This window comes from Falco biarmicus, chromosome 5, assembly GCF_023638135.1.
Source record: "Falco biarmicus isolate bFalBia1 chromosome 5, bFalBia1.pri, whole genome shotgun sequence".
Taxonomy (NCBI): Eukaryota; Metazoa; Chordata; class Aves; order Falconiformes; family Falconidae; genus Falco; species Falco biarmicus.
The window spans coordinates 91598865-91614795 of NC_079292.1; the positions used below are offsets into that span (position 1 = coordinate 91598865).

Sequence of the window (15931 nt, forward strand, 5' to 3'; positions counted from 1 at the left end):
AAGGTCTTTCTAAGAAGAGTCAAACTAACCACTGAGTATAAAATGCTCATTCCCTTCCCGTTTTGTGTGTAGTTATAAGTACACCATTCAGCTTCTCTGGACACAGGACCAATACGCTTTTGCTGGGTATAGGCCCGTTCATGTTTGAGCTGTTCCGAAGCTCCTGCCCTGCCAGCCCCTGCGGGGCTTTGGGAAGTTACCGGCATCTTTTCCTTGACTTGGGCCTACATTGTTTTCTGGGGTTTTTTATGCCAATACCTGAATGGACATAAACATGATTGATGCTTATACAAACAAGTAGATGAGGGAATGATGGGGTGACAGGTATATTTACTGGGCTGGGACACGTGGACCAAACACCACGCTCGAGTCCTGTGGCTCAATGGAAAGATCTGCCGCTTTGCCACCACTGGTGTAACAGCCAGATACCAGCGTAGACACCGTCCCCAGCTCCAGAGCGCCCCAGTAAGAACGGGACAATCCTGTGAAATACAAAGATCAGAAAGCTACAGTAATATTGCCCCTCTCCTGTCCTCCCTAATAAAATATTCAGTGAAGGCTACAGGAGACCGAGGCAGTAGCTATGGCATTCACAGCAGATGTGACACGGGCATGCGTACTGCCTGGGACTACCGCACGTGCAGTGTTGCTCACAAATGGCAATGAAAGAAAAGGACAGCGGGTACGGATCACTACCCGGGCTCGAGGCTTTACAAGTCCACGCGTATATATGAGACAGTGTGTTGATGATAGTGTGGTGAGGGAGATATGACCAGGTGGCTGGAAGAAGCAAGGTGGCCATAAAACTGCTGAGCGCTGGCCTCCCTTCAGGCCACTCTCCCACCTCCTCACTGGCCTCTCCCGGCACCGGAGGAACTGGCAATCCTGTGTCCTGGGTGAAGGAAGTCCTGCAGAAAGGTGAAACAAAAACTCGGAGGGTTTAAACAGCTACACAGAGGCTGCTGCCCTTCTCTCTCGCACAAGCAGCTATTTCACTGGCCGCCACAATGCCCGGGGGTAATCCCGCTCCCTTGCTTCCAGGAGTGGGGCTCCTCAGTGCCCAGATTAGTGATGTTTCCATTCCCTGAGGGACTCCTGCCCATGGTGGGCTCCAAACTCCTGCACTAGCAGAATGACATGAATGTCTAAGAGGCTGCAGCAACCATCGGCCCTTCCCAACGCCGTGGGCCAGGGGGTGTTCCCCCAGGGCACTTCACCCCGTTCCCAGTCCACCCACACTCTCCAGTTGTCCTGCTCCTTATAAGCAACTGTCTGTAAAAGACTGATGGTGACTCAGCAGGAGACCACTTTTCTGGTGGTCTTGCAAGCTCTAGAACCGGTGCCCCAGCATCGCAGGAGGAAGGTTTTTTACAGAGGAAACTTATTAGTGCCAGAGAGGAAAGAAGGACAATAACCTATTTGAATCTGAGAAAACTGGGGCAATCGGGGACTCATCGTCTGCCAAAGCCTTTTCACTTAACACTCGTTGCCGGGACATGTCAGAGCAACTATTTGGTTCTACTGCAGACCCAGCAAGGATCTGGGACACAGAGCAGCTGCAGCTTCACAGCACCTGAGTCACTGAGCACCTGCAATTTACCCAGGCTTTGCTGGATTTGCAAATTTGCAAGGATTTGCAAGAAAATTTGCAAATTTTCTAGAGTCCTAAAAGTTTGTTGCTTGGTATGGGACAGTGATGCCTCCTTCCCTCTTGCCAACCCCAGCTTTTGCTGGACCCAAGGAGAGGACCCATCACTGGAGAGCTCAGAGCCTGTCTGTTCCTGCAGGGCTCAGGCTGTGTGCATTCAGGCTGGAATTCGGAGCAATTGCAAACACATTTCTGGCATTCTTCTTGTGGTATGGGGGCCACCATGTTCAAGGGATGCCGGGTGAAACCACTGCTAATTTCATATCAAAACTAAAGCATTGTTGCTTTTGTACTTACCTTTTGCTGAAGAAAGAGCTGACTCCTGGAACCTGTGCATTCAACCTGAAATACATCTGCCTGCGGCTGTCTTGCCGGGAGCAGGAATGCTCTAGCAGCCTGACTCAGCTGCTTCTGGATGATCAAATGGGACCAGGAAGTACAGAACATCCTCTTGAGACATCTTGCATGTGGGATGAACATGTGCACAATTTCCCATCCTCCTTCCCCTCTTTCCCACCCCTCCGAAATTTTCCCACCCCAGAGCTCCATAGCCCCCCACATCCAGCGTGGGCAGGGGCTGGCTGTGCACACGCACCCCTCCAAACGCCCACTGCAGAGCAGCTGCCCGTGCTTTGCAGTTTAAAAATGCTGGTGTGACAGTAACCTTGTTCCCCACAAGATGTGTCGGGGGGCTGTCAGCCAGGGCTGAGGGAGCCCCTCTGTTTGCTGGCATGCCCTGGATAGCTGGCCCAGGCAAGGGGGGGCGGGGGGTGGCCAGGCAGGTTCACCAGAGCGATGCTCCAGAGCCAGCAGCACCCACGATCACAGGTATCAGGTGGAGTTAACATACTTGGGTGCCCCCGACCTGTGCAAAGCCTCTCCTGCTTCCAGCATCAGCACTCCAGCCTGAAGCCCTAGGTCACTTTTCACGGGCTGGATGCAAAACGGTTCGTAAAACTTTCTGGTTCCTTGGGCAGGGAAGGAGGGCTCACAGAGCTGCATCTGCAAGTGCAAAATGCTGGGAAGGAAGGGAGAGGAGGAGGGAAAGAAAAATGTATGAACTGTGATTTTTCTTATCTCTGCAAAAGACTTTTATTTGAATTATCTTTTTTCCTTTAAAAAAAAAAAAAAAAAAAAGCAGGCAGGCAGCAGACAGCTACCTGTCAAGTTTTGACCCAACTGCTTTGTGCAACAGTGCTGACAAAAGGGGCTGAAGGTGTCATCGAACTCCCCCGGCGCGCCCGCTACTGATCCCGTACCGGGGTACAGTCCCCCCACTCCTCTCCCCTGACAAACTTTCCTGATTAGTTTCTGCTTTCACACCCGGGCTGACTCCTGCACCCTGGTCTCCAAACAGTGACCTCATTGCCTTGTTCAGCTGGTGAGAAACTACAGTAAAATGGGAGAGGTAAACAAAGGCGGGGGGAGCTGATGGCCAGAAGATTTAGGAGGCAGGAATCTGCTCCTTGCCGTCCTGCTTCCATTGTGCGCCTGAGCTTGAGAAAGTGCAAGCTGAGCCTTGGCGAGCTCTTTTCTGTGCTGGTTCCTCTGGAAACTCAGCCCGGCCCTCCAGATGGTGGCTCAGGACAACCAGCCTGCAAGATGGACACCCGCTAGTACTAGACCTGCAGCCGTCACCGCTACCAATCCTGTAGAGTTAACGCTGGAATTCACACAAGCTCTTCATTACCAGACCAACCAGCTCGCCAAGATAAAAATATTAAAAATGGGAGGCTGGGGTGTCACAGAGCTGGTTTGTCTCGGAGCAGTGCAGCCCCAGCGTGCCTGCCCCAGCGAGCCGGGCTGCAGCCGGTGCTCACGCTGCAGAGAGTGCTCGGTACCATGCCACCAGGCAGCCTTCAACACCCTCCTCTGGGATGTGTTTCAAAGTGCCACCCCATTCCTGACCCTGATGGATACCCCCAGGTCCCGGCCAGCAGCAGCTCAACTCACATTTGTCTTCCCAGACACTCAGTAAACACCTTTGTGTCCTTTTTCTTTAGAGGAAGGGGTCTTGCTGAGCTCACCCTGAAATATATCACCCCGGACAAAAGGGCTGAAAGGTTAAGGGGCTCCGGGGGGGTAGCTCAGGAGCGAGCTGGGGGCCAGGCGCCTGCCAGAACCAAGGCTATAAAGGCACAGAGGGGGCGAGGGGCTGCATCCGACACGGATGCTGCGGGTCCTGCCTCACCTCCTGCAAGCCCTGGGATAAGAAGAAGATGACGGGGTTCCAGTTATGGCCTTGCTCACTTTTCCTCCTCTTAGTTCTGCTCTCTGCCAGCACTCGGGCTGTGTCCTTACCAGGACAGAGGCTACAGGTAGGAGGGATGGGGAAACAGCTGAGGGAGGCTTCAGGAGTGCAGGGAAAAATCTGGGGAGGTTGTGTTTGAGCCTGGGATGAGCAGTGCTCCCAAATTCCTGCTACCAGAGGCTGCTGTCTCTTCCCAGCGCTTCCCCTGCTTCAGCCCAACAGCCTCAGCTCTAGGCTGACTGCATCTTCATAACCCAGCTCCTGGGAGGCCCCAGCGTTACCAGACGGCACAGGCAGACAAAAGCTTTCTAGTGCTCTGCAGGCGGGGGCAGGCTGGCCGTGGGACTCGCCATGATGCCTGCAGAGGCTCGTGATGGACGGAGACTGGTCCTGTCCAACTGCCCTGCACCAGCAGCCACCAGAAATCACAGCCACATCCCTCGTCCTGTTCAACGCCTGGTTCTGATGTTCCAGGGGGAAGGTGCAAACCGTTAGGCTGGGGGTTTCCCTCCTAAGCCCCGTATCACCCCTCGGTAGCCCCTCTTTAAGGCCAAGAGCCACTGTCTGGATGCTGGCTAAGGGCTTCTTCACTTGGGTAAAGTTTTTCTCCTCAGCCATTACAGCAACAATGCTTCTGGCTTTCAAACCTACCCAGCTCCCCTTACCCAAACCTAACCTGAGCCCCGACACCTTCACCTTCACGTCACGCTGGGAAAGCTACAGGGAAGTAGGACATGAACTAACATCACAAGACTCGATCCTGCTATGACTCACTGCTTTCACTCCTCGCTGAAGATGCTTGTGTCTGCTTCAATGAACTCGCTACCAAAAAGAGCTGCACAAGGGCATCTTCGCCCTTGGCTCAGCACCCATGTGAGGGATGCATGCGGAACGGCCAGGCCATGCCTCTGCTGCACCTAACGCACCTCCCAGCTCTTGTCTCCCTACAGCCAAGGGCTGCCGGCGGTGCCGGGCGTGTACAGCCAGCACAGGCAACCTGCAGGATTCCCGGCAGATGGGGAGTCCCCCTTCCTCACACCCGCTCTGCTCCTGCCTCCCCCTCATCTTTAGCTGCAGGTATTAGGGGCAGGTCCATCCTCCCCACCAGCCCTCCAGAAAAGAAAATAAGAAATGCCTCACAGAGGTGCTCAGCACCAGCAGAAGGAGCAAGAACTGAAGGCTGTTCCCTTCCCAGTGCCGGGGCACACAGCCTGACGAGAGCAGGGCAACCTGTGCGCGGGCAGAGGCTCGCAGCACCTGTGCCTTGGGGCAGGGAAATCATTCCAGACTGCAGGAGCTGCTGCTCTCACCCTTCCCAGTGTCCGGACACAATGGCGCAGGCACGCTGTGTGCTGGCACCATGCCTGAGCCCGAGGCAAGGTGTGGGTGGTGGGCTACAAGGGGGGAAAGGCTCATCCCCAGCTCCCTGCTCACCCACTCTCCTCTCCATTTATCCCAGATGCTCCTTTCCCAGTTGCTGCCCCTGGAGCCTGAGGCCACGCTGGCCGAAGAGGACACAAAGGAGGGGTCCAGTTTTGGCCCCCAGTTGATCTCCTCCACTGTCCCCTTCCTCCCGGCCGGGGCTAGAGCTGCCCGCCCCTCCGTCTGGCGCAAGACCCTTGCCACTCGCAAGCGGGCACTGCCTGGGGACTGGGCCTGGAAGGCCATGCCCAGGGGCTGCTTCGGGCTCAAACTGGACCGGATCGGCACCTTCAGTGGTTTGGGGTGTTAGCCTTGGAGGTGAGGGGGCCGGCGGCGAGGGCTGCAGCCAGCGGGCAGGGAAGATGGGGGGACTTGAGAGCATGGCCAGCCCGGAGGAGCAGGAGCGAGGGGATGGGGGCTGTGGGGCCACCGCCTGCCCGCAGCCGGGGCAAAGGCTGGGATGCGGGACCACCTGTGCTACTGGGGCTGTGCTGGGAGTCCAGCTGGTGACACAGGGCTACTGTGCTACCAGGGTTGTGCCAGGGGTCCAGCTGGGGACACAGGACCACCCGAGGTACTGGGGCTGTGCTGGGGGTCCAGCTGGGGTGAAGGCTGGGACATGGGACCCCCTGTGCCACTGGGGTTGTCCCAGGGGTCCAGCTGGGACAAAGGCTGGGATGCAGGACCACCTGTGCTACTGGGGCTGTGCAGGGGTCCAGCTGGGCACACAGGACCACCTGTGCTCCCACAGCTGCACCAGGGGTCCAGGCAGGGTCATGGGACCACTCATGCTGCCAGGGTTGTGCCGGCCCCACCTGGGACACGGGACCACCTGTGCCACTGTGGCTGTGCCAGGGGTCCAGCTGGGGACACGGGAGCACCCGTGGTGCGGCGGCGAGGGCAGGCAGGCCGCATGGCGCCGGGCGGCTCACCAGCGCTGCTGCTGCTTCTCCACAGCCGGCGGAGCCCCGGGACCAGCGTGGGGAGCAGCGCGGCGTGTCCGTGTCCCCTGCGGCCCCTGCCCGAGCAGAGCAGCGGCGGCGGCGGGGAAGCGGCAGAGGAACGTGCAGCGCTACCGGGGGGGGCTGCCCAGCTTCTCGGCTACCCCTCGCCCACCGGAGCCCCCTCCCTCCTCTCCACGGCTGAGGACTCGCTTGCTAATTAAAGAGCGCTGTATGAGGTTCTGTCTCCGAGCTCGGCGGATGGCTGCGCCCCGGCTGGAGCGGGGGCCGGGGGCTGGCGGCGCGGCGGGCGGGAGGTGGCGGTGGAGCCCGGGGCCGCCAGGCGCGGGGCCGTGCGGGGGCACGCCGCCATGCCGGCTGGGGCGGGCGGCACGCACGGCTGCAGTGCGGTGCTGCCGGGGCCGCTGCGGAGGGCGGGGGGGCAGCGGGTGGGATATCGACCGCAGGCTGGGCAGCAGGGGCAGAAGGGCTCTGTCGGGTCATCCCAGCTGCACTCTGCCCCCCCCCGCGCTGCCGTGTTTGCCCAGCAAACACAGGGGCCTCTTGTGTGTGCGGAAGCTGCCCCCCCGCCCCGAGCCCTCCGGCCCCCCAGCGGTCTGGGGCACCAGGAGCCCCTCCAGCCCGCTGTACCTCGCCAGCCATCATCCCCTGGCCTTTAAGAAAAGGTCGTAACCTTGTCCAGGTCTAAACTTAGCCGCCAGCCCCTCGGCGGCACCGGGAATAGCAGCGGTATAAGGAGAGTTGGGTTACGGTCGAGCTGCGTGACCCCATGCTGCCCCCCACCCTCAGTACCTGCGTGACTCCCCCGGCCCACGCCTCCCTCCTCATCCTCAAAGCCCCGCTCAGCCGAGCGGCCAGGGGGACAGACCTGCTCCCCGCCACCCCACCGGCCCGGATCCTCATCGCCAGCCAGTGCCCCGGGACCCCCACCCCACGGACAGAGGCCTTTGGGCACGCCGCGGGCACAGCGCCCGCCGCGGGCCGGGCCGGTGGCACCCGGGCTGTGCGAGCCCCGTGCCCGGCCGGGGGTGCAGCGTGTGGGCTGCGAGCTGGGCCGTGCCGGCGGCCATGCAGGGCTGCCGGCCGCGCGCTTCCTCCCGGGCGCCGCCGGTGAAGGCGGGCCGCGGCGCGGGCCAGGATTTCCGCCGTCACGTCCCACGGGCAGCGGCCGTGCCGCAGTGCCTCATTAAGATGGTGTTCACGCTGCGGCGCGTGGGCTGCCGGGGAAGCGGCCGCCATCCGCCAGAGCACGGCTGGCTAAGCCCACCCCGGGGCAGAGGCAGGCGGGGGTCCCCAGCATGGGGCAGACGGGCTGGGGCTCCCCAGCGTGGGGGCAAGAGAGCTCCCGGGCAGCACCCGCTCACTGCCCCGCGGCGCTCCGGGGGGATGCTCGGGGAGCTGCTGCTCCCTCAGGGTGTCCCCAGCATCGCTGCGGCCCCTACCCCTGCCACCACGCCGGGGGCTCCTGCTGCACTCAGGGTGGGGGTGGGGGGTGTCTCTCCTTTGTTCCCCGGTGAAAGCAGCCCAAGCTATTCCCGCTTCCCCGGGGGGCCGGCGGCAGCGAGGCCCGGGTCTGCAGCCCATCACCGTGGCGGGGGGGTTTCTTCCCGCCTCCCCCCATCCGGATCCTCCCCTCCACCGCGGAGCGATGACCTTCCCGGGCTGGGGGTGTGCCTCAGGGGGACGGAGCAGGGCGACCCCCCCCCCCCACCGCGGACCCCCCCAGCCCCGGTGCGGGGCCTTTGTCGGGGGGAGCGGGGGGGCCGCGGCCGCACCCGCACCGCGGCGCACGTAGCCCGGGCCGGCCCCCGCGCTGCCATTCGGCGCCGGCCCGGCGGGGCGGGCAGCGGCACGGCCCCCCCCGCGGCTATAAAGGGCGGCGGAGCGGCGCTGCGCCACCTTCTCACTGCGCGCCGGGGCTGCGGGCGGCAGGTAGCGGGCTGGGCTGGGCGGGGGGAGGGGGCGCAGGAGGGAGGTGGGTGGACGGACCCCCCGCCCCGTCATCCCCTACCCCATCCCCCATCTAGGGGCCGGGCGGAGCGCGGCCGCGGGCACAAAGGCGGTGTGCTACAAGATGGAGGCGGGGGGGCGGGCAGGCAGACACGTGGAGGGGGGGCAGACTGCCCGGGGGGGTATACACATCGCGCGGGGGGAGCGGGGTGGAGGTGGGGGAGCGGGTTCGGAGCGTGTGTGTTCGTCCATCGCCCCCACCCCCCCCACCCCCCCCCCGCGCTGATGAGTGCGATGTTGGAGGAGGCGGTGGCTGCTTCCCCCGCCCCCCCCCCATCCCCGCCCCGGCGCCTCACCGCCGCTTTGTGCCCCCCAGGAACATCTCCAAGAGGCGAAGATGGTGAAAGTCGGAGTCAATGGGTAAGAACGGGGGCGGGGGAGGGGGGGGACGACGGTCAGAGGCGCCCCAAGGGCGTTGGGGTGGGGGTGTGTGAGGTGGGGGCAGGTGCGCGCCCCGCCGCGGTCCCCACGCGTGGGGCAGGGCGCGGTGCTGAGTCACTTCCCCGCACGTCGGGGGTGACTCACGGCGGAAGCGCCGCCCGCCCCGCTGCCCCCCGGGGGTCCCCGCCGCCACCGGGGGGTGCAGCCCCTCGCTCAAAGGGCGCCCGGTGGATCGTGTGTCGGTGGCGGCCCCGGGAACGTGACCCTTCCCCCGCCCCCCCCGGGTCGAGGAGTAACTGGATCCCCGGGGCCACCAGTAAATTTAGCGCTTGACCTTTGCGGGGGGTGGGGGGTGTCGGTCTTAATCGTTAACCGGAGCGTCTCGGCCTTTGGACGTGGCGGCCGGGCTCCCTCCTGCTGGAGCCGCCGCAGCTCCGGCGGAAGGCAGCGAGCCGTGCGCGGAATTCCCGCTTCCTCTTCCTCACCCATGCCTGTCTCTTCCCCAGATTTGGCCGCATCGGCCGCCTGGTCACCCGGGCTGCCATCCTCTCGGGCAAAGTCCAGGTGGTGGCCATCAATGATCCCTTCATTGATCTGAACTACATGGTGAGTGGCCTTGCAGTGCCCCCCCCGGCCTCTCCGGGTAGGGCTCCTCCCGCTCCTTCTAGTAGCTTCCCGGGAACACCGGGCGCGGGGCGAAGGCACAGCAGCAGTGGGATGGAGTCACAGGGGAGATGGGGACCAGCGACTGTGCCCTAAGCCCAGCGAGGATGGGGGAGATGGCAGCCGGGGTGACTGACCGTGCCCCCCGTCCCCTTGCTAGGTTTACATGTTCAAGTACGACTCGACTCATGGTCACTTCCGGGGCACCGTCAAGGCTGAGAACGGGAAACTCGTGATTAACGGCAATGCTATCACCATCTTCCAGGAGTAAGTGTTCTCCCCCCTTCACCCCTCCGGGGGATGGAAGCCAGAGCCGTGCAGAGCCGCTCTGATGCTTCTGTGTCCCCTCAGGCGTGACCCCAGCAACATCAAGTGGGCAGATGCTGGTGCTGAATACGTTGTGGAGTCCACCGGTGTCTTCACCACCATGGATAAGGCTGGGGTGAGTGCGCCGCCATGGCACAGGGGGGAGGGATGCTGCTGCTCCTGCCCCTGGGCACGTTGCTGTGTACAGACTTGCTCAGGATGGGGCTGGGAGGGAGAAGAGGTTTCTCTGAAGGCGTGAGCTGTTGGAGGGATTCGGGGTTATCTAATGTGGTTTTTTTTGGTTTTTTTTTTTTTTCCCCCAGGCTCATCTGAAGGGTGGCGCTAAGCGTGTCATCATCTCCGCCCCCTCAGCTGATGCTCCCATGTTTGTGATGGGTGTCAACCATGAGAAATATGACAAGTCTCTGAAAATTGTCAGGTAAGGAGAGAGGAAGATGCTCTCTGGCCTGGAGCTCTCGCCAGACGTGGGGGGGGTCTCATCTCTGGATGTGTTGCCCCTGGCTGATGTGCCTTCCTCTCTCTCTCTCCCCCTCCCCCCAGCAATGCCTCTTGCACTACTAACTGCTTGGCGCCCTTGGCCAAGGTCATCCATGACAACTTCGGCATCGTGGAGGGTCTTATGGTACGTCTGGAGCTTGGTGCTGCGGGGGGTGCCTTACCCACAGGTCCCCTCACGTGGGAGGGAAAGTGTCTGCTGTGCCCCCTGGGATGCTTTTTCCAGGGAATATTGGCTGTGTTCTTACTTGTGTGCACCCGTTTTTTTATATTTTTTTTTCCTCCAGACCACTGTCCATGCCATCACAGCCACACAGAAGACAGTGGATGGGCCCTCTGGGAAGCTGTGGAGGGATGGCAGAGGTGCTGCTCAGAACATTATCCCAGCATCTACTGGGGCTGCTAAGGCTGTGGGAAAAGTCATCCCTGAGCTCAATGGGTGAGGGGCCTTTACTGGCAGCCTGTGCTGGCGCTGACCCCACCCTGGCAGAATGGAGGGGCTGGCAGGGGGGTGCTGGGGGCTGCTCCCTGCTGACTTGCATCTCTCACAGGAAACTTACTGGAATGGCTTTCCGTGTGCCAACCCCCAATGTCTCTGTTGTGGACCTGACTTGCCGTCTGGAAAAACCAGTAAGTGTTGGTAACGAGACAGCATCCACACCTGCCCCTGCTTCCTCTCCGCTCTGCCCTGTGCCCGGGGTTGCCCTCTGCGTCATCCATTTTGTTCCCGAGATGGGATCTTTGAAAATGGCACCTGCCGTGGTGCTCCCCTGTCTCCTCCCCCCTGGCGGACATTTTGTGTGGGTCGGGATCTGACCGTCTGAAATTCGTCTCTTCTCAGGCCAAGTATGATGACATTAAGAGGGTAGTGAAGGCTGCTGCTGATGGGCCACTGAAGGGCATCCTGGCATACACAGAGGACCAGGTAAGGGGCTGTCTGCAGTTGCCTGTTTTGGTTTTTTTTTTTCTTTTTTTTTTTTTTCTGATGTTAGCAGCCTTGCTGGGATCCCAGTTTGGGCACTTCTGGTTCCAGGCCATGGGTAAACTTGTATGTGTTTGAATTTCCAGGTTGTTTCCTGTGACTTCAATGGTGACAGCCATTCCTCCACCTTTGATGCGGGTGCTGGCATTGCCCTGAACGACCATTTTGTCAAGCTGGTTTCCTGGTAGGCATAGCCTGGGGGGTGGTGGGGTGGCACAGACGACCTAGACTTCTGTCCTGCTGGTGGTGCACAGACCCCTGCTGAGTAGGGTGGCTCCATGTGACAGTCACTGGAGCTGGTGTGGATAAGAAGTGTTCCTCCCCTGCTGGATGGAGGGTGGATGGGTTGCTTACGGCTTTCTCTACTGGAAGTGGGTGGGTTGGGCTGTGTGAGATGGGGCAGAGGAGCAGGAATGGCTGAGGAAGGGACCCAAGGAATGGGTCAGTCCTGACAGCACTTGTGTTTCTCTCCCCAGGTATGATAATGAGTACGGATACAGCAACCGTGTTGTGGACTTGATGGTCCACATGGCATCCAAGGAGTGAGCCGAGCACACAGCCCCCCTGCTGCCTAGGGAAGCAGGACTCTCCTTTGTCGGAGCCCCTGCCCTTCTTCACCACCGCTTAGCTCTGCATCCTGCAGTGAGAGGCCAGTTCTGTTCCCTTGTCTCCCCCACTCCTCCAACTTCTCCCCGAACCTGGGGGAGGTGGAGAGGCTGATAGAAACTGATCTGTTTGTGTACCACCTTACATCAATAAAAGTGATCACCATCTGAAACGCCTTGTCTTGTCTGTCAGTGGAAAATGGGGAGAAGGGCTGGGGCAGGAGGGCGAATCAGGTGGCGGCTTCAGGATGGGTCCCTGCCAGCCTGGCTGCGGGTGCTGAGGCAGCTTCCCCGAGAGCGCTGCCTGGGGTGCTGGGCTGTGAACCCAGGTGGCAGAGGTAACCCTGGGCATGAGCTGCAAGTACAGGGTGGTGCAGGGCTGTGCTGGTGGGGCAGGAGGTGGCTCTACAGCTCCAGCCGCCTCCTGGCGCTCTGGATTTGCTTGTCTGATGGGTGCGTGCAGAAAGTGCTGAGCAGGTGAGTTTTAGGGGGTTTTTTACATTTGGTTTGGCAAAGAGGTGCAAGAACCAGGAATTACTTCTTCCCCCTGCTTTAGCAGAAGTGTTACAAGGAGGATTTTTTCATTTGCATTTTACCTCTTCAAATGAAATCGGCTTGTCCTAGAGGAAATGGCTGCCTCCGGACGTGTCGGAGGCTGGTGTTACTATGGTGGTGGCTAGCCTTAATTCTGGCTTAATTCTATGCATAGGAACGGGCAGTTGCAGTTAAGCTCCTGAGCAGCAAATCTCTGCAAGGTGAGTGTCAGCCCTCTGCTAGAGGCTGTGTTCCCTCCGGGAAGCAGGAACGCTGCGGGGCCGGGGCCAAGCCTCCCGCGACCTATGAGCACCAGGGTAGATGAGCAATGCACTGCACAGAATCAGGTGGCTCTCCATTTTTAGCAGCTCAGTTTACTGTCTCAGGGGTGATGTGGTGTTCTCTCCTTTGCAGGCAGGGTTGGAGCTGTTGTCTGGGATCCCCAGCTGCTTTAGAGCCTGATCTGGAGCAAGGACTTAAGCTCCCGGGATCAAGGTATGTTGGACGGAGCTTCTTGGAGCCGCTTATCTCCAGCAGCCGGGCTGCATAGAAATTCAATGTTTACTGGACTAGAGGGCAATGACTCAAAGTTGCTTTGCAAAGAGAAAAAGGTTGAATAACCAGCCTCTGGATGGGAGCTGGGGCTGCAAGCAGCTTGCCGTCCCTGGGATGGCAGCAGTACCTGGGGTTCCCTCACCTGTGGCCCTGCAAACAGCTTCAGGGACCTGGTATTAAATGGGAGCTGCCCGATGCTGGGGCTAACTGGGCAGCCCTCCTGTGGGGCTGGGTGTCTGCTGGGGAGAGGTGTAGCCTGCAGGCTTGTCAGGCTTACAAATGAGCCTCGGGTTGGTCCCATCCTGCCCTTGGGTGCTTTGGATGGCTGTCGTGGGCGTGCTGTGTGCGTGCATGGGGCTTGGCAATCTAGAAGTGCAGCGAGGCTGCTGAAACACCTTGTTGGGGTGGGGGGGGATGTCCATTTCCCCATGTAAAACAAAGATATTTTGAACTGGGTTTAAAGTGGGAACATTTCAACAAGCCACCTTTTTCCTCTAAAAAGCCTCGTGTTTTGTGAGTGCAGTAAGGCTGCCTGAAAATGCACCTGGAGCAAGGAGCCCTTGTTCTTTAGGAGGAGTCCTGTCCAGCCCGAGATCAAACTGCTGTGGGAATGAGCAAATTCATACAACCGTGGGGGTGGGGGTGAGGAAGAGTATGTGCTTTCAGGCTAACCATTGCTGGCAATATCTCAAATAAAGATTGACTGTGTTTTAAAATAGTATTTCAACTGGTTTACAATCCTGCTTGAAATTCTTAGGAAAATTATCCAGCTATCTAGGCGAGGCAAGCCAGGAATCACAGTACTTAGAACACAGTTGCTCTGGTATGGAAACGGGGAGAGCGAGTGTGGCAAACAAGTTGTGCAGCCTTTGGACTGCCTGGAGAGCTTGGTTTCCTCCCTCACATATAATAAGCTCCCAAAAAAGCACAGCTCTTCCCCTAAATCCTCATTTTGTATCCAGACACTGTGCCTGCAGATGGCACCACAGCAAGTCCCCTCCGGACAGATGGAAAAGCTAGCTCAGTGGCCAGCCTGGCCAAGAGCTGCCACCCTGTCCTAAAAATATTTTTTGTTTGGTGGGGGTTTTTTTGCTTTATTTTGGGGTGGGTTTTTTTTTTTTTTTTTCGTTTTTAGGGGTTTTTCTTGTTTTGGTTTGTGTTTTTTTTTCCCAATTTGCAAAATTGACATGACTGTGAGTGGCATTGGGACAAAAATGGGAGATCTGCTGTGGCAGCTGCTTCCCTCCCTGGAGAAGAGTTTTCCCCTAAGTAGGGGAGCTCCGGGTTTGATCTGAAAGCATTTCTAGGGAAAACCAGTAGGAATCCTTGGGAGGGAAGCCAGGCACTTGGATACAGAGAGGCTCTTGTCCAGCAGAGCAGCTCGAAGTGATGGTGCTGCTGGGCCAGGACAGCAGCTCCAAGAGCAGCTGCAGTAAGCTGGAATCCGTCCCAGTGTATGGGTGCCTTGCAAGGGGAAGGTGCAGAAAGAGAAAGACACGGCTCGGGCCCGAGGCAGGGCTCTGCCAGGCACCAGGGCTCCCTGCCTGGGCCACGGTGGGACAGGGATGCCCCAGCTACGTCCAGCCCCCTGCAAGGGCTGCGCCAGCGCGAGCTCCCCGGCCAGCCAGGGGACGATGCTGACGGGCGCCTGTCCCTTCCTATGGGTGGTGAGCTGCAACTTTTGCTTGCTTTTTTAAGATAATGTCAAGTGTTGCTGCAGTATGGTAACTAGCAGTGGTGTGGCAGGAAAATTCCCTTTTATGACAACTTTGAGTGTTTTAGAGAAATTATTTCATACTCCATTGGCATTTGCCTGCACTACCACACATGCATTACTCCCCCAGGAAATGGCTAGCTGTCCTCAGGCCACCCACTTCTCAAGACGTCAGCATGAAGCTTGAGCATGAAGGAAGATGCCATGCAGTTAAAATCATCTTGAGCAGATGAGGGAACTCATTAAGCTTGCTTGGGAAAAAAACAAGAAATCACACTGAAGTGTAATGAAATGGTGACTGCATAATAAGCACAGTAAAAAAAAAAAAAAAGTCTTGGGACATTGAAACCATACTGTCTGCTTCTGAAGGCAATGAGTCTTTGAGCAAAGCAATCAACGGATCTGTGCAAGGCAGAGGAGATACAGCTCTGCTAGGAAAGGCGATGACACAAGGTGCACCGAAGTTGTATAAGACAAGCATTTTAACCCATAATGTTCTAAACTCCTTTGTAACAGATGTCAGTCACAAATCGCAGCCTCTGGGCTGACTGGAGCTCGGTAGGGCAGTACTCACAGAACGAGGGCATTTCATCAAAACCCGAGCTGCCTGCCCTCAGGCAATGGTGCACAGCACTGCTGAAACAAATCCTGTTACTCACTCTTCTGAGCTGAAGGTAATTGCCTACTACAGGGCGGCTAACTTACCTCCGTGTATTATCTTACTATAGGAATGTCATCTTCTGGTGGGAGTTCTTCTCAAACGTTCCTAGAAGGAACGGCAGTACTGGGTTATACTTCACTGCGTAAGATTTGAAAAGGCAGCCATCAAAACCCTGAAGCTGTAGTCAAATGAAAATAGAAGAAAAACTCATAACTAGTAGCAAATTAAATGGAAGAGCCTTAAAAAAAAAAGAAAGAAAAAGGCAGACTGAGACAAGAAGCTGCCCAACGGCAGTAAGACGGTGTGGGAGCCGGCAGGGAGGCTGGGGCTGGGGCAGGGAGGTCAAGCCGATGTTTTGCCATCAGAGGAGCTTCGGGGTATTCCCGGAGATTTTCCTCAGCGGTGACGGGACAGAGCCATGGTTGCGAACTGAAGTGCCGGGACCTGAGATGGCATCTGTGCCGTGAGGAGCAGTGACCCCTCGGTGCTGGGTTCGCTCGGTGCCGGGTTCGCTCGGGTGGGCTCAGCACCAAAAGGTTGAGCAGGTACCTGTGCTGGCAGTAAGGAACCATCACACCTCCCCCCCCCCCCCCCCCCCCCCAATGAAAAGCAACCAGGTTTAGCCAAAAGCAGACTGGCAAAACTTTTCCAAGCCCCTGAACTGCCCCAGGACAGGGAAGACCACCCTCTCCGGGCTGAAAAACCAGTGGGGAGGCTGGTG

At 58.6% G+C, this 15931-nt stretch overlaps 2 protein-coding genes across 2 annotated transcripts; both read left to right on the top strand.

Moving 5' to 3' along the window:
• The first annotated feature begins 2836 nt into the window (after window positions 1-2836).
• Window positions 2837-6500, top strand: LOC130150713 (C-type natriuretic peptide 2-like). The gene has a single exon (XM_056341914.1). The coding sequence runs from the start codon at window positions 5260-5262 to the stop codon at window positions 5629-5631; it is 372 nt and encodes a 123-aa protein (XP_056197889.1). The 5' UTR covers window positions 2837-5259; the 3' UTR covers window positions 5632-6500.
• An 836-nt stretch (window positions 6501-7336) lies between these two features.
• On the top strand, window positions 7337-11919 carry GAPDH (glyceraldehyde-3-phosphate dehydrogenase). Its single transcript, XM_056341913.1, has 12 exons — window positions 7337-8215; window positions 8610-8653; window positions 9181-9280; window positions 9498-9604; window positions 9689-9779; window positions 9967-10082; window positions 10205-10286; window positions 10447-10598; window positions 10711-10789; window positions 11001-11084; window positions 11228-11325; window positions 11618-11919. The coding sequence occupies exons 1-12, from the start codon at window positions 7352-7354 to the stop codon at window positions 11685-11687; spliced, it is 1887 nt and encodes a 628-aa protein (XP_056197888.1). The 5' UTR covers window positions 7337-7351; the 3' UTR covers window positions 11688-11919.
• Window positions 11920-15931: the final 4012 nt, after the last annotated feature.